Here is a 25031-nt window from a genome sequence, read left to right as displayed (position 1 = left end):
GAATCAGTTGTAGTCTTGCCAGACAAAATACAGGATACCCAGGTAAACTCAAATTTCTGATAAATAATGGATAATTATTTTAGTCTAAAAATGTCACATGAAATATTTCGCAATCCTAAATTTGGCAACCATAATTAGGTGGCACATTTAGAAGAAAGTTAGAAAGAACTGTGGCCCTATTAAATTGATCCAGAGAACCGTCATGGGCAACCTGAATATTATTATGTTGGTGAGATGGAGCCATTGTAAGTTATTGAACAGATGAGTGAAATGAGGAAATTAGTGCCTTAAGGAAAAAAATTCTCCTCTAGATGTGTGCAGAATGATTTGTTAGGAGATGAGAATATCCTTTCTGTTTGTTTGTTATTATTCTTACTTGTCCTTCTCTTCCAAAACTATACCACGAACGTTTTGTGAACAGGGGAAATTCTTATTTGTTTTATTACATCCAACATCTAGTAGAAAATCTGGCTGATAATAGGTACTCAATAAATATTGACTGGAGGGTAGGAGGAGGGAGTGGGGTAGAATAATATATTTAGGAATGCTGAAATAAATGCAATAAGATGACAACCTATATGATGAAAATAATGAAGAATAATTGCCAACTACTTAGGAAAATGTGATTTTAATAACTGAGCTTATTTAGGAGGCCTTCATGCAAGAATTGTGGTAAGAGATGGTCCTAGAAGCTGAAAAGGAAATTTAGGAGATGATCCTAAAAAGAAGAAATTTGCTTCCTTGCAGAATTCAGGTGGATGTTGGTGCACCTTCTGACTGTCTGCCTAAGTTAGGTATATAATATCATGCTGTTTGTTAACTCTTTAGAGTAATGGGGTAATGATGGTAAAGAAATATCACTAGATATGATGGATACAGATGTTACCAGTCACAAGTTTTCTTCATCTGCTAATAATAGAATTCTGATGTGTTGGCACCTAAACCATCTTGAGTGTGATCAAAGACAGATGGAATTGGTGCTGAGTTTCAGCAAGTACATTCTCATGTTGCCTAGCAAGTTTCCGGTGTAGTTTTACTCATATAGCTTTGTCCTTATTGGGTTATGTCTAAAATAGATAGTTTAGGAAAGAACATGGGAAGGGTGGTATAATCATTTCTTTGTAACAGCTTTTAAGTAATTTATTTTTGACTTCCACCTACAGGTCTTATGTCCATTGTACACCGAATTTAAAATGTTACTTAAAAATAGGTGGTACTAATCTAGGGGTCATAAGTAAAATCCCTGTATGCAGTCTATATAGTTGGACAATGCAAGAATATTAATTTCCATTTATATCTCCACATTCTAATTCAGCAGTTATGGAGCATATGAACATCACATGTGTTAGGTGCAAGAGTAAAGGAGAAGGCAAGTTTTCAGGGAGCTTATTATCTAGTGAGAAAGAGAGAAATAGGTACATAACTGATACAGATTCTGAAAGACGAAGTAGTATATGAAAACAAGTGCTTAAATGTCTAAAGAAGTGTGTTATTTATTCTGCCTCAAGGAAATCAGAGAGGCTTCATAGATCCATTGACATTTGATCTGAATATGAAAAAAAGGAGCAGTAGTCTTTCAGGAAGAATAGATTTAGTAGGAAGTTAGCAGGCAGGAGTGGTAGGACATCAGGTGTGAAAGTAGATGCTGAGTCCAGGGAGTAGACAGCACAATGGGGGTGAGGCTCAGTGGTGGGATAGAAGACAGAAAAGAAGACAGACAGAATGGACCTTTCATGCTTCCCTGCATTTATCCTGCATACAGTAGGGGAGCTATGGAAGGTTATAAGCAGGATCAATGGGTTGGATCTGTGTTATAGAAAGGCTACCGGCTGCAGAGTGGAAGGCGGACAGCAGGGCAGGGCAGGCTGGTGGAAAGATGTTCAGCTGGGAGGTTGTAGTATGAGTGCAAGGGAAAAGTGATGCGCACTAGAAGTAGCTTACTGAGACAAAAGAGGACAGATCCCCTTTTAACACAGCGGCAGGGCTAGATTTGGGGGTCTGAGAAGAGGAGGCAAATTCAAAGTTAAGTTCAAGACCTGTGGTTTGAGGGACTTGCAAATGTTCCGACATTCATTTCTACGTGCATTGAACATGGGGAGAGGGAGGGTAATGTAGTCTGCAGAAGAGAAGGATGTCGTGTAGGGAGAACTAGACTGTAAGGCCCTGGTGAGTAGAAAGTCTGAAGAATTTCGCTTTATGTATAAGCACTTCCTACAGGTCAGGACATGAAAAGCGATCTTTAAGAGGTAGTAGTGAATAGCCTCTGAGGTTCCTTCTGTTGTTCTCTTGAGACAAGAGGGGAAATCCTAAATGGTGCAGTGTGTGGAGTCCAGCTCTCCTATCATCTATCTATGTGACGCTGGGTGTATTACATAATTCTGCTTGCCTCATTTTCCTCATCCATAAAATGGAAGAATACACCCGCCTCATTCAGTCGTCCTGAGGATTAATGAAATAACTCGTGTGAAATGCTTAGAACAGTGTCTGGTACAGAGACAGGGCTCAATAAACATTAGCCCTTATACACTAAGCCCTTACATAATTGACCAAATTTCATATTGATATTGATTTCAGATGTTTCTTCAAAATGTAAGCAAAGGGAAATCTTTGGACTAATTTGTCTAATTTGCGGAGGTATCATCATCAGAGAGGACTTGGACTTTTGGTTGCTTTTTCCATTAAAAAGGCTTTGTAGACAGTATGATGTTTAGTGTGTGGAAATTGACCTTATGCCTATATTTTTGAAGATAAACAAAGCTTCCATTTTAGTGGGGTTTAATTCATATGGGTTTATTTATGAATTTTGAGCTGCAAAAGAGAATATGGAGCTTTTTATAAAAACATGAGGGATATCATAATGTTAAGTTTAGATTATAACTTGGAAGTCAGTACTAGGTTACATAATACTGTAGATTGCCCTGTTATGTTTTGCTAGGTAAAAACAAACAAACAAAAACACCTTTTGTGTGTTTTGTGTTTGTTTCTTTTTGTTACTAGTTTGTCATACTATGTATCATACTTCAATTGAGGGTAAGAAAGGAGGTGCCTTATGTAGGGAGCACCCTTCTAGGTATCAGAACACATAGACTCAGACTCGGCCAGATTTCTATCACGGCTGTTAGTGACTATGAGATCTTAGACATGTCACTGCTACCTCTATACTTCTGTTTCCCCACTCACAGAACGGATGCCACTTACCACCTCTCAAAATGTATGGTAAGAATTAATTTTTCTATTACAGATTTATAGAAGACTTTCTTTTCTAATGGCCAGTAAATCCTTTGCAGTTGGAAACAAGCCATTTTTCTTCTCTATGTGCCTTGTAGTTAACAGAGCACAGATAGGAATTAGCTCCATTGTGTCAGTAAGAAAACTGAGATTTAAAATTTAAAAAGTGGTACAAATAGGGGGAAAGTTCCTAAGTCACCTTTTATCCCCTATCTAAAACACATCATTGGTTAAGTGCTTTGAACCTGTCAGAAAGAGTATAGGAAAAAATACCAAGTAATATCAGCCTGCTAGTCTGGGCTGTTGGGAATATCTATTATGCCATCTGTCACAGGAGATTTTAGGTTGGAGAGCAGCAAATCCGTGACTGGGGACTCAAAGTTCAAAAGCAGAAGGTCTCTCCTCTCTACACACCGTGTGGTGTCTAAATCACTGTCCGAGAGACAGGCGTTTTCATTGATCAGACATCCTGCATCTGCAACTTCACTTAAAAATAAAAGGTTTAAAGAGCCATCGTTTATACATTGTTCCAAGGTCCCTGTAATTTAAATCAATGTGACTGAGATATGTAATACAAAACTTCTAACCCTACTGCCTTCCTCTAACTTACTCTGGGTCTTGGTGGTGTTGCATTTTTATAATGGAGCGAATCGGCAGAGTAGGTGGAGGAAGGTTGGTTTTCCAAAGGGATCAGGTAGGCTGCAGGTCCACGTGGACACATTTGTTACTTCGGGGAAGCGGAGAAGCAGCAATTAGGCAGTGGAGTAATGCTCTGAGGGGCACGGACTCCAGTTCGGTAATACATTCCTTTCTTAATGTGACTTGATGTAGATAGAGTGAGGGCCTATCAGGTGTGAAAAGCCCTGCTGCTCCTGGCGTGGAGTGGCCTCCAGACGGTGATTTGGCGACGTCAATCTAGTCATGCTTGATTTCGACACTTAACGTGGTAAAGCAGGATTTCTCTACCCCCGATCAACTTCTCAATTAGCAAGCTGCCTTGTGTAACGGCCTTGTTTTGCAATCCCTCAGGGCTGCTTCAGGGGTCATTAGGGTGAGAAAACTTGAGCACTCGCTCCAGCTCGAGCAGAGAAGGAAGGGAGCCTCAGAGATTTCCTAAATACATATAACCCTTTTTCAAGTTGTTTGCTTTCATGGGATTGATTCTTGGCACATTAAGAAGCTTAAGGCTCCAGTATCTTCTTTTAACTGCCCCCCTTATCGCCTTTGCAGCTGACAGGTTTTTTTGACAGGCTGAGAGTAAAAAAAGATAACTAGTAGGTTAGTACTTTATTTATAAATGTGGACACGCAAGCACATAGAAAGACACGCACATACACGTTCAAATATCTTTTAAGTTGTCTTTTCAGGGCCGCTGGTTACCACTGAATATCAGCTGTCAAATGATTCCAGTACCTCATGTTTTTAATATTCAATATGCCTGAGTTCAAAATCTTTGTTTCAACTATATCTGACTTTATTCACTAATGATTTTAAATTGGACCTGCCTTATTCAATATTCTCTCTAAACCCCCAAATAGTATTTATATGAATAATATGCTAATATGAGGTTTTTGTCCGGGGCACTTATGAATAGACATTGAAATATATTTATTTAATGTTTTTTCCTATTTGTGATTTGACTGAGTGGCTTACTCCTAACTTTCATAGGAAAAAAAAAGGTATTTTTCTTTCCTTTTATAAAATGTATCTGGATACAGAAACATAATAAAAACAGGAAAATTTTAAGAATTGCACTCCTTTAAAAAATCTCTACTTTCAAGCATTGTGGATTTCATATTTATAATTTCTAATTTTGATGATCAATTTTATATCCACTTGCTATTATCACACTGTTACAAATTAGATGAATAAATTCATATCAAATATCTTAGCAGGTTTGGCCTTAATGTAGTATCCTCGGAGCAAATTACTTTAACCTATGTTTCCTGAACAGGTTTTCCCAAAGTGGTTGGTCTCTGTTTCTTACAAAAATATTTAGTTTATTGACAGTGAGCAGAGCATTATATGGTTTATAATATATGTGTGGTTCTAGAGGTAACTGACTTAAATATATTTTATAAGTTGGAAGTTGGATATACGTGGATGTTACACGCCCTAATACATACTCTATTTATGAAGGGTTTGACATCCGGTTTTAGATTTGTTTAAGAAACAGTTAAAATTCTAGGCACTTTGGCATAGCAGCTTCTAAGAAGTACTTCAAATAATAAGTCCTAAAGGTGACACAATAAAGGAAATAGCTTAGTAGCTCTATTTTTTTAATAAAGAAGATAGATACACATTCCAAAATCATTACTTACAGTCAGCACTGTAGAAACAGCTCTTTACAAAAAAAAAAAAGAAAGAGTTTGGACCACTATGCAGAAAACAGAGAATGTTTATGAACAATATTGTATGTGAACATATAAATATGTAATCTACAGGTTTTATTTTAATTCCTTCTGCAGAGCTTTACTACGTAAAAGTAAAACTTTAATAATTTCTCCTTCTTAATACTGGATTGAGAGTTGTGGTAATTTATTATGGAAAGCATCAAGTTTTAACAAATTAATACTAATGAAATGTACCTTTTTCTTGCAGAAAACCATTTTGTCTTTTTGAATCTCTTTCCTTTTGTCAATTTCTTATTCCAAAAAGGAGTTCATCTAATCCTACAAATAATTGCTTTCATGGCTTTATTTTGATAACGTGGGATTTTTCTCTTAAATCCTACTTTGAGGCAATGCAAAAATCCTTTTAAGGATTCACAAATTTAAAAAATGTGTACGTATTTTAAATACTAGCTTATATTAAATAAAAGTTATGTACCTTCCCTTTTCAATGAGTTTTAAGACAGTGTTAGAAGTTCAGTCTCAAAACTAAGTCAGATTTTCTAAATTAGTTTTAGCTGAATGATTCAGTTACACTTTGTTTAGAATGAAGAATCACAGAATTTTATAATTATATAAATATCTTGAAAGGGTGTTTAATTCAATCTGCATATTTGAATCAATGAAGGAACCAAAGAAGAGAAATTTTGAAACCTTTGAGTTCTTATTGCTCTTTGGCTATTACTAGGGTTGCCATATAATTTTCTACCCAACCGAGGACATTTTTGATAAAGATAACATGAGTATATAGACTAGGCAACAGGTTTATATCCAGGGTTGTCCTAGAAAAATTGTGACCTATGAATATCCTTGCTTTTAGAGATATTCAATCTATATCTTTTTTTCAAATGATTGTGTTTACAGTACCTTCTTAAAGAATTTGAAAACAAATATGTATACTATTTATACTAATGAGATAAATGGTGTTGGATATTAAATTTGCTTTGCAGAAAGTACTTTAACAAAAGTGACCAAATAGCATATGCTTCATGAATCTTAGGTGATTATGTCAAAGAAATTCAGTACAATACAATACTGATGTCTTCATAACGTCATATCCTTAGTCAAATACAAGGATGAATATCTGTGATAACACTTTTTGCATCCCTTTTCTTTGGAAAATTTAACTTATAAAATAGGTGACGCAATTCCCCAAACCCTGTTACTTACCTTAAAAGAAAACACTAGTAATTAGCTTGTTTCTTCAAGGAGGTAAGATAGAATATTAAATAAAATTTCAAACTAAACTCTAGATAATAGATTCTTATATGGGTTGTCATTATTCTCCTACATAGCACTTTTTCTTTGAAGTAAGTCATAATAATTAACCCTAGAAGAAATGTTTGATCATCTGAAATTTTACTGGCTAGCTGCAAGAATTAAATAATATCTTACCTATTCAAGGTAAGTGATTTGTTAACTTTTTATGAATAATCAGGTGACTATTGTCACTAAATCACAATCTCTGGATATAAAAGATATCCTTTACATCAGAACAAGCGAGTTTTGCATTGCAGTCCAGATTACACCAATCACTCGTTCATGTTTCACAGTGGCACTTTGCTAAGCCTGTGCTAGTGCCTGAGTGAATAAGTGGCTCTTGGAAAGATGGTGAAATTGACACATGAAAACATTAAATGGCTTATTTGACAAAGATCTAAGACAAGGTCTTTCCCAGGATTGTTTCCCAACTGTTCACAAAATGACCATGATCATTTTCCTATATGCTTCTTCTCATTTTCTTTATTTTTCTTTTCTGTTGAAAATTTCAGTATTTGAAGTGCCTTAATTATGAGATGAGTAAAAAAAAATATTTTCAAACCAGATACCTCTCCACTTAATTTCTTGTTCACTTTTATATATAGTGTATGGAAAGAAAAGGATGAAAAAGAAAGATAGAAAAGAAGGTAATTATGAGTCTCTAAGAAGTCTGTAAAGATATCAAAAGACTCCAATGCTGATTTTTAGGAAAGTATTACTTACATAAAAAGTTTCACCTAGAAAACCCTATTCAATTTTAAGTAGACAAAGCTTTCTGAAACTCATTACAGAATAGACTATCACAAAAAATTCTTAAAACCTTTTATTATGAAATTGTATAAAGCATATTCTAATTAGCATTAATTGTACTGTGGCTGAAACTAGCAGCTTCCTGAGCTATATCAAGGGAGAGATGTTTAGTACCTAAATTGCCCACGATATCTAAAATAGTTGTAGATTTTTATGCTCGTGTAATTGTGGCTGATTGGCCTTCCCTTCATTATAAACTTACCTTAAAATTAGAACAAGGAGCTATAGTGATTAGATAAAATATTTGTTTCTACTACTTTAAAAATATAGTTAAAATATTTCTGTTTTAGTACCTATGTGTTATCCTTTATTTTACTGTTTCTTTTTCCCTTCTCCCTTTTAATATTCTAGTTCTTTCCATAAGTATGTCTAAAAGTTTGAAAAATCCTGTCTTTTAAATATCAAAACAATAAATACCAAGCTTGACACATTTCTTTTGTTCTAGCAACAAAAGATTCTTTTCAGATCTAAGATTTTGTGATTCTATGAAATGTTGGTACAATTGCCATATTTGCCTGGAAATATTTTTCTCATCAAATGTTAAGGAAAAAGTATTCTATTTTACTTTTCTCTTCATAGCTTCTCCCAGTAGGCTGCTGTGCTGATCATAAACAGCAGTAACACCTGCTCATAAGGCTTTGGAAAATGGGTATGAGAAAAAATTGACAATTATTTGTCGAAAGGGAAAGTATAATGTTTAAACACTGTTTGCAACTTTTAAGAGTCAGGTGTAGAAAGAGACATGATTCTATGTAGATAAGCCATTACCCTCTGTCAGGCCAGAAACCTAGAGACTTTTATTCAAAGCAACCCCTTCTTGCCCCATTTTTGCAGGGAAAAACAAAGAAGTATAGTGAGAAGGAAAAACAAATTTGGATAAGGGATATAGGTTCTCATGCTAGCTCTGACACTAAATAATTGTGTAAGGTTTTGTGTGTAGACATGGGATATTTTCTGCTCTCTGTAGCAGAGCTAAGACAGGGCCAATTAGCCCAAGCGTCAACCCATTTTTCTTTACATATTGTTCTGTTGCTGTCTTCGTGGAGCAGAAAATGGCAAGTTTAGAAAGGAATTAACACTGAGTAAGCCTGAAACTGGAACAATAGGTGGGGCATTGTCATCTATTTCAGATTATGAGAGAGCTATAATGATTCACACTATTAGCATACATATTTTTAAGTTTCAAGTTAGAAAAAAATGTCTCTGGCCTGTATTTTTTCTCATCTTTAAGCTTAGAACATTACAAGAGAGATTTCTAGGATGGATTTCAGTTAGAAAATTTTGGATCTCCATTTGTTTGGAAGTTATAATTGTCATATATCCAGGGATGTAAAGAAAGCTGAAGCTATAGACCAGCACTGTCCAATAGAAATAGAACGTAATCCACATATTAATTTTAATATTTCTAGTAGCCAAAATAGCCAAGGAAAGTGTTTTCAAGGTGAAATTAGTTTTTTTAAACAACATATTTAATACAACATATCCAAAGATTATCATCTCAATATGTAATCAATATTTTCAAAAATCATTCATGAAATATTTTTCTTTTTTGTGCTAAGCTTTGGAATCTGGTACATATGCCCCACTTAGAGCATCTCAATTCAGACTCACTACATGTCAAGTAGTCGATAGCCACATGTGGCTAGTGGCTAAAATGCCGGTCAGTACAGCAATAGACAGTAAGTGAATGGGTACTTAGCTTGGATTATGAGTGGATTCAAGGTGAGGAAGAAACCAGCTGTTTGGTAAAACTGAAAGGTCCACATCCAGAGTATGGAGGGTATTGCTGTTCTGTTTTCTATGTTTCTCTGAGTATCTCAAGTCTAAAACAATCTATTTTGAATCATAACCTTCAAATTGGAATGGATTCTGTAATTGTTTATGGCAGGTATTTTATACAGATTATTCATAGAGCTTGACTTGACTCTTCTGTAATGCTAGGTTCTTACAAGTCTCGTATAGTTCTAATGGGAAATCAGGTTTCCATTAGCATACAATACCCAGAGAAACAGATGACAATAACTTTCACTAAGATCTCTTTCCTCACCTTTAGTATTCCTTTTGAATTTTCTGTTGTTGCCAGTGTAGTACTAAGTCTAGATCTCAAGAGTTCCAAAAAATCAAAAAGTTAAATATTCTTTCTCCCTCCTGTTCAGCGATAATTTTTACCTGTAATTTTATTACCTCCACCATGTTGTTTAAATGGGTCAGATCATGATCGCTACTCAGTAAGTCCAACTAGTGGCTGGCGGATCTTAGGAGTGAGCCCTCTGAGTGGGCTTGAGCACCCACTGCTGCCTGGTGGTGTTCTGTCTGATTGAAGGAAGTGTGGAGCTTTGCCTGAGTGTAGGAGAGGGATGATATTCTGAGGATTCTCTTAAAATACCAACTCACCAAACATGAAGCTTCTATCATCCAAGCTGTCATCACCCATCCAGGCTGTGTAGGTTTCTCTACCTACTCCACCTAACCTCAACTACTACCATATTGGTCATTTTAAAAAACAGTCTTTAAATAAACCCTGATCTTGACCATATAGAGGCTTCTGCTCACCCTCTAACATCATCCTACGATGACCTTCTTTCAGCTCCCCACAGTTCCCTACTTGTGAAATGCCATCTGTCGTTCAAGTCCTGCTTCAGCTGGTTTGTCTTCCCTGATCCTCCAGCACAAGCCTACCAAGTGATGTACCATCCTCCCCTTTATTGCAGAGCACTTCTCCTATTCTATCCCTGGGTTATCCTTCTCACTGGTAGCCTGGCAACACACACCCATAGTCATCTTAACATTTCCCACGAAGTACCTCGCGTGTAGTAGGCATCTACTTTCATTAAAAAAGGTTCATTGAAACTCAGCTTTCTCTCAGTACCATGAATTATTGCTGGGATTTCAGGTACCAAGTTGTAGTTTTTTGTTTGTTTGTTTGTTTGTTCTGAGGCGGAGTTTCACTCTTGTTGCCCATGCTGGAGTGCAATGGCGCAATCTCAGCTCACTGCAGCCTCCACCTCGCAGGTTCAAGTGATTCTCCTGGCTCAGCCTCCTGAGTAGCTGGAATTACAGACGCCTGCCACCATGCCCCCAGCTAATTTTTCATATTTTTAGTAGAGATGGGGTTTTGCCATATTGGCCAGGCTGGTCCCGAACTCCTGACCTGAAGTGCCAAGCTGGTTTTTAACATATATATTACTATGTAGCATGGGCTTTTGGTAGTTTTCTACTGAAATTTTAGTTAGGCACTTAGTAAGTTTAACTTAATTTTTCTTCTCTTTCCTTTTCATTCAGTGTAATATCTGCCTATTATGCGTGTATGTGCATGTTTGGAGAGAGAATGAATTTATATATTAAACTTTCAGCAAATGGCTTTTATGTTTCTGTTTTGGCATGATCTGTATATGTTAATAAAGAAAAATATTATTTACAAAGGCTGAACTAAATAAGCTAAATTAGAGTTAATATTATAGAATTAATTATGAAATAAATAATCTCAGGTTTTAAAATAGAAAATGTCTTTTCTTTAATCTATGGTCAACTTTTAAGCTTTTTTGAAAATTTCTTTTTTTAATTAGCACATTATAATGGTACATATTTATAGGGTACCGTCTGATGTTTCAATGCATATGTATGTTGTGTAATGATCTAATTAGGGTAGTTCAAATACCCATCGCTTCATACATTATTTGTCATTTTTTTGTGTGTGTTGAAAACATTCAAAAGCTTCTCTTCTACCTATTTTATAACATACAGTACTTTACTGTTGACCATAGTCACCCTACTGTGCAATAGAACACCAGAACTTATTTCTCCTAACTGTCATTTTGGCCCCATTGACCAATCTCTCCCTTTCCTCCTCCCCTCTCTGCTCCCTTTCCCAGTCTCTGATAACCACTATGCTACTTTCTCCTTCTATGATGTCGACTTTTTATTTTAGCTTCCATATGACTGAGATCATGAGCTGTTTTTCCATCTGTGCCTGGCTTATTTCATTTAACATGATGCCTTCCAGGTTCATCCAGGTGGTCACAAATGACAGGATTTCATTCTTTTTTATGGCTGAAAAGTACTCCATTTTCTTCATCCATTCATCCATTGATGGGCATGTAGGTTGATTCCATAGCTTGACTATTGTAAATAGTGCTGTAATAAACACAAGAGTGCAGATACCTCTTCAACATACTGATTTCATTTCATTTTAATCCAGTAGTGGGATTGCTGGATCATATGGTAGTTCTGTTTTTAATTTTTTGAGAAACTTCCATACTGTTTTCTATAATGGCTGTACTCATTTGCAATCTCACCAACAGAGTGTCAGTGTTCCTTTTTTCAGCCTTTTAATCTTAACTTCAGGAAAATTCAAAATCATCAATGAAAATATTTAATATGTGGTAGACCTAACTGCAACAATTAGAAACATAGTTCAAAATAATGTTAAACATTTATATTTTTATATGTATATTCTAAAATGTTCAGTGTTTTCTTTTTTACTTTTCTTTAACTCTCATAATACTTTTATCTCTATGACAGTGGAGCACATGCTGAGAACCCAAAAAGAGAAAGAACAATAGACTCACTGTCTACAGCCTGTAATGGGTTAACTTTTTAAGTTTAAAACAAAAGAATTGAATGTTTAAAGTGTTTTCATTTTCTATCACTACCTTCCTTAGTTGAAAAAGTAAAAGAAGAAAGTAGATGAGAAGCATGTTTGTAATAGACAAAAAAGCAATTGTCCTTCAACCTGTGAAAATGTTCATTTCTTCCCACAAAACATATTCAATAAAACTTTTCCATCCAAAAAAGTTAAAAATCTTTTCAATTGATCACAATTTCATATTGTTCAAAAGCCAAACTTTCCTTTCTCTGTTCATCTGTAGTTATTCTATAGCTTTTTTAAGATAGGATTATAACTAAACTAGTCTTATCCTTAATATTTTAACAAATACTAGACCAGGCATAGTGGCTCACACTATAATTTGATAACTTTGGGAGGCCAAGCTGGGAGGATGGCTTCAGCCCAAGAGTGTGAGTTCAGCCTGGGCAACAGAGAGAGACCCCATCTCTACAAATTTTTTTTTAAAAATTAGCCAAGTGTGTTGGTATGCACCTGTGGTCCCAGCTACTTGGGAAGCTGAGGCAGGAAGATCACTTAAGCCTAGGAGGTCAAGGCTGCAGTGACTCATGGTCACACCACTGCATTCCAGCCTAGGTGACAGAGTGAGACTCTGTCTAAAATAAAATAACTTCTAAATTTATGCATATTTATCTCATTAAATGAGGATTGCTTGACTACTGATCTGATCTTTATTCAGAATTAAGGTTTACTGCAGGGACATATTTGTGCATTTTCCTCAAATATTAAATTAATTTGAGTCAAATACTATGCTTTCCATAGCTTGGGGGAATTTGATTTAGTGACTTGAGCCACTGACCTGGTTAAAAAAAATCTATAGAAACATCTGGTGCTGTGAAATAAAAGACACTAATACAATGAACACTCATTTTCCCCTGATGCCTGTAGTAAACCATATTCATTATTGCTATGTTAAATGATTATATGTCTTGAGTTTTTCTCTACCCCCATTCCGCAGGAACTTTAGAAAGGGATATACACTAAACCATAAAGAGTTTGCTTGATTTATGGCAATGTTGCCGAGGCTGTTGAACATTTAGTAAAAATGCAAAATGTTCTGGCGCCTTTAAAAACATCTGAACTTGTTTTGTTTTAGTTCTTGCAATGCCACCCATACGCAAAAGTTATTAAATGTTTCTCTCTGCATGCTCACTACAGTGTGGCAGGTGTAATACAGCCTACACGTAGGCTGAGTTCTTACCCATAAGAAAGTTAGAAAGTTGTCTGTTTGGTTTTTGTATTCATATCTGTTTTTAGATAGACAAAACGAGGTAGTGAAAGCAAAAAAATGGAATAGAAAGGGGACAGAAACATCTTTGGCATTTCTACAGATATTAATAGTTACACTGATATTGTATAGCCGATACTTGTCACCTTTTACCTTATAAGCCTACTTTTGGAAGTGTGTCAGAAACAAGATAAACGTCATATTGCTTCAGGCCTACTATGAACATAAATGATAGGGAAAAATCTAGCCCATAAATTGGCAAATTACCATGTACCATGATTTAATAATCTATAAGACATCTTAAAATGAGCAAAATAGATCAATGAGCTTATTTTTTCCTTACCATAAATGTATAAGCTGGTATGCTTTGATTAATTTAGATCAAAATTTCAAAATGACTTCCTTTTTAAAATAATGCTTTGTCTGTCTCAGTGTATGACTAAGAACTCTTAGGCCCTCTTATGTAGGGGATGCGACTGTACAAGCACTACAAACAAGAATTTACAAGGATCTCCAGCTTAAATGGAAAAGTGGATCTATGATATCTTTATAAACGAGTGTGGGAGTAAAGAGTGCAGAGGAAGGGGTTACAAGAATTTTCAGGATTATGAGTACTCAAAATGAATTAGATAGTTAAGAGACTGTTTTTAAATATTTCCTAGGCACAATCTGAAAAAAAATTCTTACAAATGAGAACTATGCATGTCTTATGCTTAAGTGACATATATGAAAATTCTTTTGCCTCGAAACCCAAATGTCATGTTTGGAAACCAAAGGATAACATTACGCATTTGAAAAAACCATTTTATAAAATAGTATTTTGTTTCTTTTCTCAGAGAATCTTGGGTTTGTCCCACTGAGAAAAAAGAGAACTCGAATGTAGCTATAGAATGATCTCTTGATCCTTGGACAAAACTGAGGAAAAAGTCTAACAAATGCATCGCTTTGCAGTAAATTAGATCAGATTTCCGCATCTCCGCACTCAGTCTGTGAGCTGACAGTTCAGTAAAATGTTCCCTTGTAAGGTTCGCCCTCTTAGGAAAAGGGGCAATAATTCATCATTAGGATATCAGAGTCCAGGTGTAGATGGAAACTGATGGAGCCTCCAGCGAGGCAGGGAAAGTGCGTGGAAGAAGAAAATTTTATCTGAAGCCTAATTCCCTGGTTACAGCAGAGAATAATTAAGATAATATTGCTTCAAGAGTCTTTTAATGATTAAAAATCACATATGCAGAATCCATAAATTGGAGGGCAACAAATTGGAAGGCTATAAAGTCAGAGAACTGTTTTGTGCACATTGTAGTAGAAAGTACACTCGTAGCAGTGCGCCGTACGGGCAGCCATCAGAGACTCGGACCATTCCAAGGACTTTGTTTAGATGCAACAAATCATTTGTCTGTTATTAACCCAGAGCTTGTAATTATGCAGATTGCCATAGATTTTCCTGGGCCTGGAAGTGAGATTGAGGGTTGTTCACAGTATAGCAGGCAGCTCAGGGCTGGCCATGCATTACTGAACTTGCCACATTTATCATGTTGACTGATGGCAGCAGAAGCAGGTCTCAGGTCCCAGTGGTTAATGTAGTGGGTAATTAACTGTCATTTGCCTAGTAATAGGCTGATGATCAATGGTTTGTGTGGAAACAAATTCTAATCAGGTAGCTGATAAATGCCCAGCTAGCGAGAGCAATTGAAATTGGGGGAAACTACGTCCAGAATTTCAAAATGGCATTGTGTGTGTATGTTTATTAGATATGAACAAACTGAATAATTCTTACAAACGGCTTTATCGCATGTTAACCAGATGTTATATACACAAGTATATCTATATTCATGGAATAAAGAACTTTTACGTTTTTCTTATTTCTCAAAAATAATAAAGAACAGAAGAAACAATGGCACATGTAAGTCATGTGCCTCCTAAGCAGATCCTGTTAAGTACACTGAAAAATAAATATGAAATGTCAGAATGAACTAAAACATTCTCCGTACAAATGAATAGGATGAAAGCTTTAGTTTGTGATGGTTTCATTTTTTATGATGCCCGTAGGAGATGTAAGATATTACATTTTCAAGCAAGTTCTTTTTAAATAAATATTATTTCTCAAAATACGGATTACAAACTGAGAACATGAAGGTTATTTGGGTTATATTCCTTAAAATAAGCATACTAAAGTATTTTTTAATTCATTAAGGAAAATAAGTGTCTAACAATTGTGAATTTGATCTTCTTGAATGTAAACTTCGCTTACTTTTTATCAAGTGCACAGACTATGTTAGCAAAGTCTTTAAAATGCGTTTATTGTTTCTACCTTCAAGGCGCTTATGCTCTTCAAGAGACAATCCAACAAAAATATGAGCATAAACATTTATTGCACATTTTGCCAGACACTTAGAAACCATTCTCACAACTGTTTCCAACAACTGTCATTATCCTGCTAAAAGGAAGCAGTTATAAAGTTGAAAATGAATATGCATGCCTTAAGAAAAGACTTCTCTTTGGAGGCTATAGAAAGTAGTAAGAGAGACTTCAGCAGATTTGTGCCTAATCCTTAAATTCAATAAAATGAAAGGCCAAGTTTTTTAAACGTACATTTTTATAACCAAAATGAGTTTTCTCTATAGCACCTTTGGATTCATTAGTTTAGAACTTGCTTTTAATTTGGTCTTTCCCATGAGAGCCATTATATTTTCCTCCTGTCAGCCTGACGCTGGAGAAAAAAGAAAACTGGCAGATGTGGTGTTTTTCATCTAGTTTGCTTCCTACTAAAAAAGTGCATTAACTACTATGCATGGAATATTATTTATAATAATTGTTCCCCACCATTATTAACTTTAAAGAAACGTGGTTTAAATATTGCCAGTGCAAATGGATAAAATATTTCTTCACATTATGAAATGAGAGACATTTTATTTTGTACTTTTTTTAGGTCATTACGATAACGATTCTCAGGAATCTGCAGCAAATAGGAATTTTTTAAAATCCTAGACGACTCCAGTGGTTCTGACAGTATATTATCCTTCAATTTCTGGTCTAGCTATATGTAGTTTACAGCCTCATTTACTTTAATGTGCTACTTGAATAATATAATCATAGCTATAACTATGGTATACAGCCATAAGGTGCATGCATGCCCCTCTATGTTTTTCGACTATTTAAATGGCTTCTTCATAAATGTATTTTTAATAATAATGGCAAACCTTTTAGTAACTAAATGTCAAAAAATAGTGAGTCATTCATTAGTTGGTTCCTTTCCCAACTAAAATGTTTAATATATAGCATTAAGATCAAAATTACATTGCTTTTATATTTTCTATATATTCTAACCCAGAGAAGATTTTTGCTATGAATTCACCCCCATTGACTTCTGTTTATGTGCAGTTATGTAAGCTTCCTAATGTATTTGTCTTTCCCTTTTCTTCTCAAACAAGATGTGATTTTCATCAAGGAAGGTCAATGGAGAATATATTGCAGAAGAATATTTATGCATACACCTGGGATTAGATCCACTTGTGTACATCATAAGGCATTGTGTATTGCAGCTTTACAGAGTATATTAGCATCATCTCTCTTCAGGATCTCAGATTTCTCTGTAAGAGTTTGTAAAAAAAAAAAAAAAATGTTTCTTATTCTAGGCTCTTCGGTGTAACGGGAAACTGTGCTGCCTGTAGTAAGCTCATCCCTGCCTTTGAGATGGTGATGCGTGCCAAGGACAACGTTTACCACCTGGACTGCTTTGCATGTCAGCTTTGTAATCAGAGGTAAGCAGATCTCTTTTTGGTCTCTAAAAAATGGTAAACCTCTCTGTGCTGGCTATTTATTTAATAGGTGGAAATTATATTCATACATTTAAAGCAATCAATCTCAGCGTTTTTCTGTTCTGTAAACTTTAATCCCATGCCAGAGACAAACCACTAAGGAGAATAAAGGTCTTAAGACTTACTTCTACCTGAAAGAAAAGCATCATATAAGAGCAAGTAATAGAAAATGGAAACACTTCTGTAAACTTTGACTTCTTTTACTCATTCCTTCTTTTATTATTTTCCTGTCTTTTTAAAAGTAGTTTTAAATATCTACATTTTTGTACTACTTATGTGAGTAAATAAATTAGCAATGAAGCAAATATACAGGAATTTGTTGCAGGTATTTTATATTCTTATTATTTTTTATATTTTAAATTCCTTATCTCTCATGTTTTGTTTTTGTTTTTTTGATACAAGGTCTGGCTCTGTCACCCAGCCTAGAGTGCAGTGGCACTAACATGGCTCATGCAGCTTCAACTTCTGTGCTCGAGCAATCCTCCTGCCTCAGCCTCCCAAGTAGCTGGGAGTACAGGTGTGCAATCCCGTGCCTGGCTAATTTTTTTTTTTTCATTTTTTATAGAGATGGAGTCCCACTATGTTACCCAGGCTGGTCTCAAACTCCTGGCCTCAAACAATCCTCACGCCTCCGCCTCCCAAAGTGCAGGAATTATAGGCATGAGCCACCACCCCCACCCAATCTAGATGTTTACCTTAAATTTTAACCCTGTCCTATATGTACTTTTGCAGTTACTTCAAATATCTTTGAGAATCAGTCCAGATATTGCTAATAATTAAACAATTATTATCATTGGAGAAGAGCATTTGAAAAAGTGTTGAACAGGGAACCTGGAAACCTAAATTCTAGTATGGGCTCAGCCACTAATAACCTGTGTGATCTTAAACCAAACACTTTCCCTCTCTGGACCTCAGGTTTTTCATTTGTAGCATATGAAGCTGAATTAGTTCATCTCAGAGAATTATTTCAGCTCAAAAGTATTATCATTTAATTCCATTTTTTCTTATTGAAAGTTATATATTTTTTTATTTCTGTGAAAACTATATACTACCGGCACCTGTTTTATATGATAAATGGAGAGGATTTTAGAATATTAAAATGTACACATTAAAAATACAACATTTCAAAAATTAGAACACTTGATCTATTTTAATGAAAATGAATTCACTGAGTTTCTGTGAGAACACCTGGACAGAGTATATAATCAGTAAGTATTAGTTGCATCAAGTTCTCAGTTATTGTAATTTACTCTGAAAGGTACTATTTGATGTAGAATCTTCTTATGAGACCCTGTAGAATAGTAGAAAGAATGTGACATTTATAGTGAGAACTGGATTCAAATTTCAGCACCACCATATATTAGCTGATATATTAGCTGTGTGATCTTGAGTATGTTACTTAATCTCTCTGAAATTGATTCCCACACCCATAAAATAGAAACACTAATATCTCTCTTGCACAGTTTGAAACTTAAATGAAATAATTTATATTAAATGTCAGGGACACAACAGGTTCTCAAAAGTTAGTTATTTTTATAATTTACCAAATAATATTCCACTAACTTGACTTTCCCGCAAGACATATATCACAATAGTGTTTCTTGCTAAATGTAGATATTCAGATTGTGGCCTAATGTACCTTATAATATAATAGTTACCCAGACAGTCACTTAAGATGTTATCTTACAATGTCTTGACTCTTCTCAGCAAATACTGAGAATCAAAGTAAGTTCATTCAGTCTAGGGTAACATTTAGACGAAAATAAACTGGCAAATGCACATGTTTTTGGTAGGGATAAGGATACACAAACACAAACATTCCCACATCCATACAGACACCTTTATGTGCATGTATATATGTATTTTATACATTTTAAAGGTGTCTTAGTAGTAAATTTAGAATACTTTTGTTGACTTGTCATGTTGATCAACTAATAGCAGCCAGTAACCATGCAGTTCCCATTATGGAATCGTAAAGTCATTGCTCTTCTACTTATAAAAGATTACATATTTGTAGTAGAAAATTTAGAAAATAGAAAATGATAAAATCAAGACATTGTTCCATGTCTCATTATTCTAAAAGAAAACATTTTAATATTTTGATATATAGCCAGCTATACATGTTTCTATGTATATAGGACAAATGACATTGTATAAATATTACACTCACATTTAAGCAAATTAAAGTTACAAGGGAAAATCCTAATGTTTGATATTTGGACTTTTTCACTCAATTTATATTGTGTGCCTTTTTTACCTGCCATTAAAAATTCTTTTAAGATATTTTAAGCTTTCCTGAGTTCAGTTTTATGGACAGAGCTTCACGTATGTCTTCTATCATCAGATATATATAAGTTGTATCTTCAAAAGTTTTTGTGCTGTAAATATTATCGGTATTATCAATATAAAAAGGGACCTTATGAGACCCTGTAGAATAGTAGAAAGAATGTGACATTTATAGTGAGAACGAGATTCAAATTTCAGCACCACCATCTAGTAGCTGATATATTAACTGTGTGATCTTGAGTATGTTACTTAATCTCTCTGAATTTGATTCCCACACCTATAAAATAGAAACACTAATACCTCTCACAGAGTCTGAAACTTCAATAAAATAATTTATATTAAGTGTCAGGAACACAACTGGTTCTCAAAAGTTAGTTATTTTCATAATTTACCAAATAATATTCCACTAACTTGACTTTCCCACAAGACATATATCACAATAGTGTTTCTTGCTAAATGTAGATATTCAGATTGTATAAAAACAAATGCTCACATCTCTATCTGGTTAAATTCACAGAGCATAATTAATTAAACAAGGTATATAACAGTTTGAAGGCATATGCTATACATTGCTTAATGATCTCCAGGAAACTTATACCAATTATTCTCCCAGCAGAAATCTACAAAACTATGCATTTCCTCACATTCATTCTAACACTAGGAATTATGTTTTTTTAAGGAAAAATCCTTGCCACCTTGAGGGATGAAAGATAGTATTTTATTATAATTTCTAATTGGCATTTATTTGATCCCTGGTGGCCCTTTGGTATTCTTTCTTTTAGAGAAGTAGGCAGTTTATGTCCTTTGTCCATTGTCTTCTATTAAGTAGGCTTACCTATTTTATCCATGTTCTACATAGAAAATAAAAACATCATTCAAGTGCCAAAGCCAGCCTAAATTCTATTATGATGCAAAGTAATTGTAAGTTGTTAATGCTATTTACAAATCATATATCAATTTTATTTCACCATTGAAATAAAAAGTTGCATTCACAATCAAGTCTGTCTCCTCAGGAGAACTCAGTCAAGTAAGACAAACACTCCTAAATTTTGACTCTAAAACTGTTCACATTCTTATTGCTGTGAAATACTATTCTAGTATCATTATTAAGGTACCTAATATATTTCTGTGTTCGCTTCATTTATTACATGCCATAATGGGACTGCATATCTTTAGTGCCGGTTACGCACAATTAGCACTTAGTTATTGTCTTGTCACTTCAGCCCCTACAAGACAAACTTCTTTAATGCGGGAAGTCAGCTAATCTTCATCAGTCAAGCAAAGCACACAAATTTTGTTACCCAGGATACAGAAGGTTTTCGTATAGGAGATTCTCCTTCTACTCTGAAGTTTGCTTCAGTCCCCTCCAGGAAACCCATATCCCACTTCCAGTAGCCAAATCATTGTCGCAATATTGCACTTTTCAAGTGAAACACAAGGCAAATAGGTAATTCATAGGCATTTTCCCTTAAGCAAACTTTATTGACTTCTGAAGTTGTGGAATTACACATGTTTGTGCATTGTATTCAGCAGTCATTTCATTTTTACCTTTAAATCAAAGTATCGTTAAGATCCAAAGCATTTCTGAATGTTTTAAAAAGTAGCAGTAATAATAACTTTTCAGGATTGATTGTCCCTTATATATAGATCTCCTCTGCCCCTTTTAGAGGAGTATAGCTAAAACGTGAATCCTGCATTAAAATTCTGCTAGTTTCTCTATTTTAAAAGATACTGCGGGAGGGTTATTTAAGCTTATTTTATGATATCTTGAATCTCATTCAGAATTGGAAGATTCTATATAACAGGTTAATTTCTTAAAGGTGAATAAGCCCCTTCTTCTTAGAAAACTCAATGAAACTGAATGATAGTTTTGTAAGAAAAGCAAAAATAAAAAGCTTGTGATGAAATTTTCCCAAATATGTAAAATTATCTAACAATTAATTTTCTTTTTTTAAGAATAAAGCACTGTGCTAGGCACTGTGGAAGCTGAAGTGGATGAAATCTAGTTTATTTCTTAGAGGTGTCCAGAGCTATGGGAGAGACACGACATCAAAGACATAGAAGAGTGTAATCCATGCTAAATAGATCTATACCGAGGGAAGAGAGAGCCATCCTTCTTGAAGTGTTAGGGAAGCATCAAAGGCCTGATATGCTAGGTCTTAAAAAATGAACTCCCTAGAACTGGTTGACTTATAGGAAGTGTGTCTGCTGGGGGTTGGGGAAGATGAGGAAGCCGGGGAGCAGTGAGGAAAGGAATTTTCAGGCAAATTGAGCAACGTGCAAAGGCATGCAGATGTGAAAGCATTTGACGTGTTTAGGAAGTGAAAAGCAGCTCAGTATGTTCAGAGATTAGAGAAGCGGTTTGGTAGGCACATGGAGGAGTAGAAAGAGCAAGCACCTAGAGGACATGAAATTGTAAACTTAGTCTTTGAAAAGCCATTAAATAAAAGTCAAAATGAATACAAATTTAAATTAGTCATCTAAAATGCATTTGTTATTTAAAGCTATTGGTTTCTGGAATAAATCTACCTTAACCAATTTTTATTGACCACACACCTTAAGTGGTAGTACAGTTTATGATGGTTCTGCAAAGGGTTCAAAAGAAATAAAACTTGTGGTTATTTACCGCAGAACTGCCAACTATAATGGGAAACCGGTTACATGTTCATGAGAAATTTCGAAACACCAAAATAAACAATACACCAATAAATAAGTGCTTTGGGAAAGATCAGAATAAGCAAATTTACATGGTCAGAGGATGTTGATGGAGGGAATGGGAACTCAAGGATTGTTAGAATTTAAGTAGACAGAAAAAGGGGAGAAATATTTCTTGCTAGGGAACAACTTAAGTAAAGGCGAAAACATTATCATTACCAAATAATAATGATAGCGAATTCTGATGAAGTATTAGTCAAACACCAAACACTGTTCTGAGTGTTTTACATGTACTCATTCGTTTAATACTCAAAATATCCCATAAATAGGTACTGTTATTAGCTTCCTTTGACAGATGAGGGAAGTAAAGTGTAGGAAATGGAAGTAACGTATCCAAGATTACAGTTAGAAGAAAATGGTAGACTCAAGATTTAAACCCGGCCGGGCGCGGTGGCTCACGCCGGTAATCCCAGCACTTTGGGGGGCCTAGGCGGGCGGATCACGAGGTCAGGAGATCGAGACCATTCTGGCTAACACGGTGAAACCCCGTCTCTACTAAAAAATACAAAAAAATGAGCCGGTCGAGGTGGCAGGCGCCTGTGGTCCCAGCTATTCGGGAGGCGGTGGCAGGAGAATGGCGTGAACCCGGGAGGCAGAGCTTGCAGTGGGCTGAGATCGCGCCACTGCACTCCAGCCTGAGGGACAGAGAGAGACTCCGTCTCAAAAAAAAAAAAAAAAAAAAATTTAAACCCAAGGAATCTGGTCTCCCTCTCTGGAGTCAGGCCCATTTCAAGAGAGGTATTTTATTTTGTGACTAAGAGCATATAAATGTGAATAGATATAGTGGACTTAAGGTAAACTTTGAATAATGTATAGCAAGATTTGGGGTGTGGGTAGTGTCATTTGATACACTAAGGGTTGTTAGCAGTGAGATGTATAATAACAGCCAGACTGTCTGTGGGAAAGACAGTAAATTTGTTCACAGGTGTATAGTGGTGGAATGAGTACACAACCCGGACTTCTTACTGAAAACAGTGTAGTATAGAAATCTCTAACTTACAGTTAACTGAAGATGTGGAATAGGAAAGTATAGACACTAGACATATGGATTGGCTCTCCCTTCTTATCTAAGTGTTGTAAGATAAAATTAATCATAATTGTCAGTCACTCACATTAGGGAAAGAAGATGGCTAGGCTAACATTTTTATTTCTTAAAAGGGATGTTACCAGTAGAAGCTTCTTAGCATAGGCTTTTGATAACCTGCTTAAAACTAAGCACTATATTTTATAAGGATGATTTACTAGTTATACTTGTTTCATATACTTCTCAAGTCTCTAAGACTATATGAAGTCAGCTAGAATCACTCAAAAATATCTAGAAATTAAATCTAATATTCCAAAACATCAGAATTAGATGGTTTAATAATCCAATTCGACATCTTCTTATTCCTTACCATAATTTTTTTAAATGAGGGTAAAACTAATTGAACTGAGCATACTACAAGTAATTAGGGTCAGATTACAAGAAAGATTATGTTTATTTTTAGTAATTGTAGCCTGTTAATATACTTACAGTATCCTCTGGCTATCACTGCTTTCATAATACTTTTTTTTTTTTTCCTGCAAATGCTGAATCTCGTAAGAGATTGGTTAAATCACAGTGGAAATTAGCATTTCTTACAAAATCACAGTTACAGATTAATTTGTTAAATACATACTATCTGTATTGCTGTCTCTGAAATTTCTTTATATTTATATATGAAGCATTTTTTAAAGAGGATGTCAACCTTAATGGCATACCAGTCGTGATCTGCTCTTAACCATAGCTTTCAAGGCTGTTTTGTTTGAGTCATATGTGCAAGTGTGACATCCCTCATCCATGTTCTGTTTTGTCTTGACCTTTAAGTATAAATTGAAATGCATATAAAATGCACTTTATCCAGTTGATAACATATTAGTAATAAAATTGTCAGGTACAAATATTTTAGAAAAGTTCTCTGTCTCTCTCTCTCTCTCCCTCTGTTGTTCTATATATACCACCTAATTGAATAGTAGGCAGACTTTTTTAAAGTTATGCAAAAGAATAATAGTAATACAGAAACCCCAGTTATACCCTGTATAACCGTTTAATCTTCACATTATTCTTGTAGCCTGCATGCTTTACTGCCCTCAGGTAAAAGCTTGAGTCTTGAATCCAAAAAGAACTGGGTTATTTTCCTTCCCTTACTACATACGTTGTAACTATGGAATCTTGGGCAGGGTTTTGAAATTCTGGAATGGACTCTTAGGTTTTTCTTCTGTAAAAAGCCACGATAATGCTTACTTTTTAGGTTGGATGTAGGGAATAAATGTGATCATGTACATACATGCTTAGCATTTAGCACATGGTAAGTATAAAAAGATGGCTATTTTACCTATATTTCAAACATTGAGGTAAGATTTTAGATATTTCATTTCTACTCCTTGCCACAAGCCTACAAAGGTGACTGATGTCACAGATATTAAAAACCAAAGTTTTATTTTCAATTATCCTAAGTGGGAAGGTAGAGTTTGGACCCTGCTGGTTGCAGGATACCTCTCTGCCTTTCAGACACTTTTCATTTGAACCTCTCTATAATCTACTTATAGTGTTCTTTTTCTCTTACACATGGGGAACTGAGACAGGGATAGTCTGAACTGTACCCCAGGTCTTGCAATGGGTAGGCGATAGAGGCAGGACTCAAGACAGATCC

General features: G+C 35.1%; 1 protein-coding gene across 9 annotated transcripts in view; it reads left to right on the top strand.

Annotated features, from left to right (window-relative positions):
* The window catches only part of LMO3 (LIM domain only 3), a 231812-nt gene that overhangs the window by 201779 nt on the left and 5002 nt on the right, over positions 1 to 25031 (top strand). For all 9 annotated transcript variants that reach the window (XM_058442901.1, XM_032159729.2, XM_058442902.1 and 6 more), the window contains one exon: positions 17176 to 17301. In XM_058442901.1, coding sequence (XP_058298884.1) covers positions 17176 to 17301 — 126 coding nt within the window. The remainder of the gene's footprint in view (positions 1 to 17175; positions 17302 to 25031) is intronic.

This window comes from Hylobates moloch, unplaced genomic scaffold, assembly GCF_009828535.3.
Source record: "Hylobates moloch isolate HMO894 unplaced genomic scaffold, HMol_V3 SCAFFOLD_8, whole genome shotgun sequence".
NCBI lineage: Eukaryota > Metazoa > Chordata > Mammalia > Primates > Hylobatidae > Hylobates > Hylobates moloch.
Note: the sequence above shows the minus strand (reverse complement) of the source record. Positions and strands in the feature narration are given on the sequence as shown.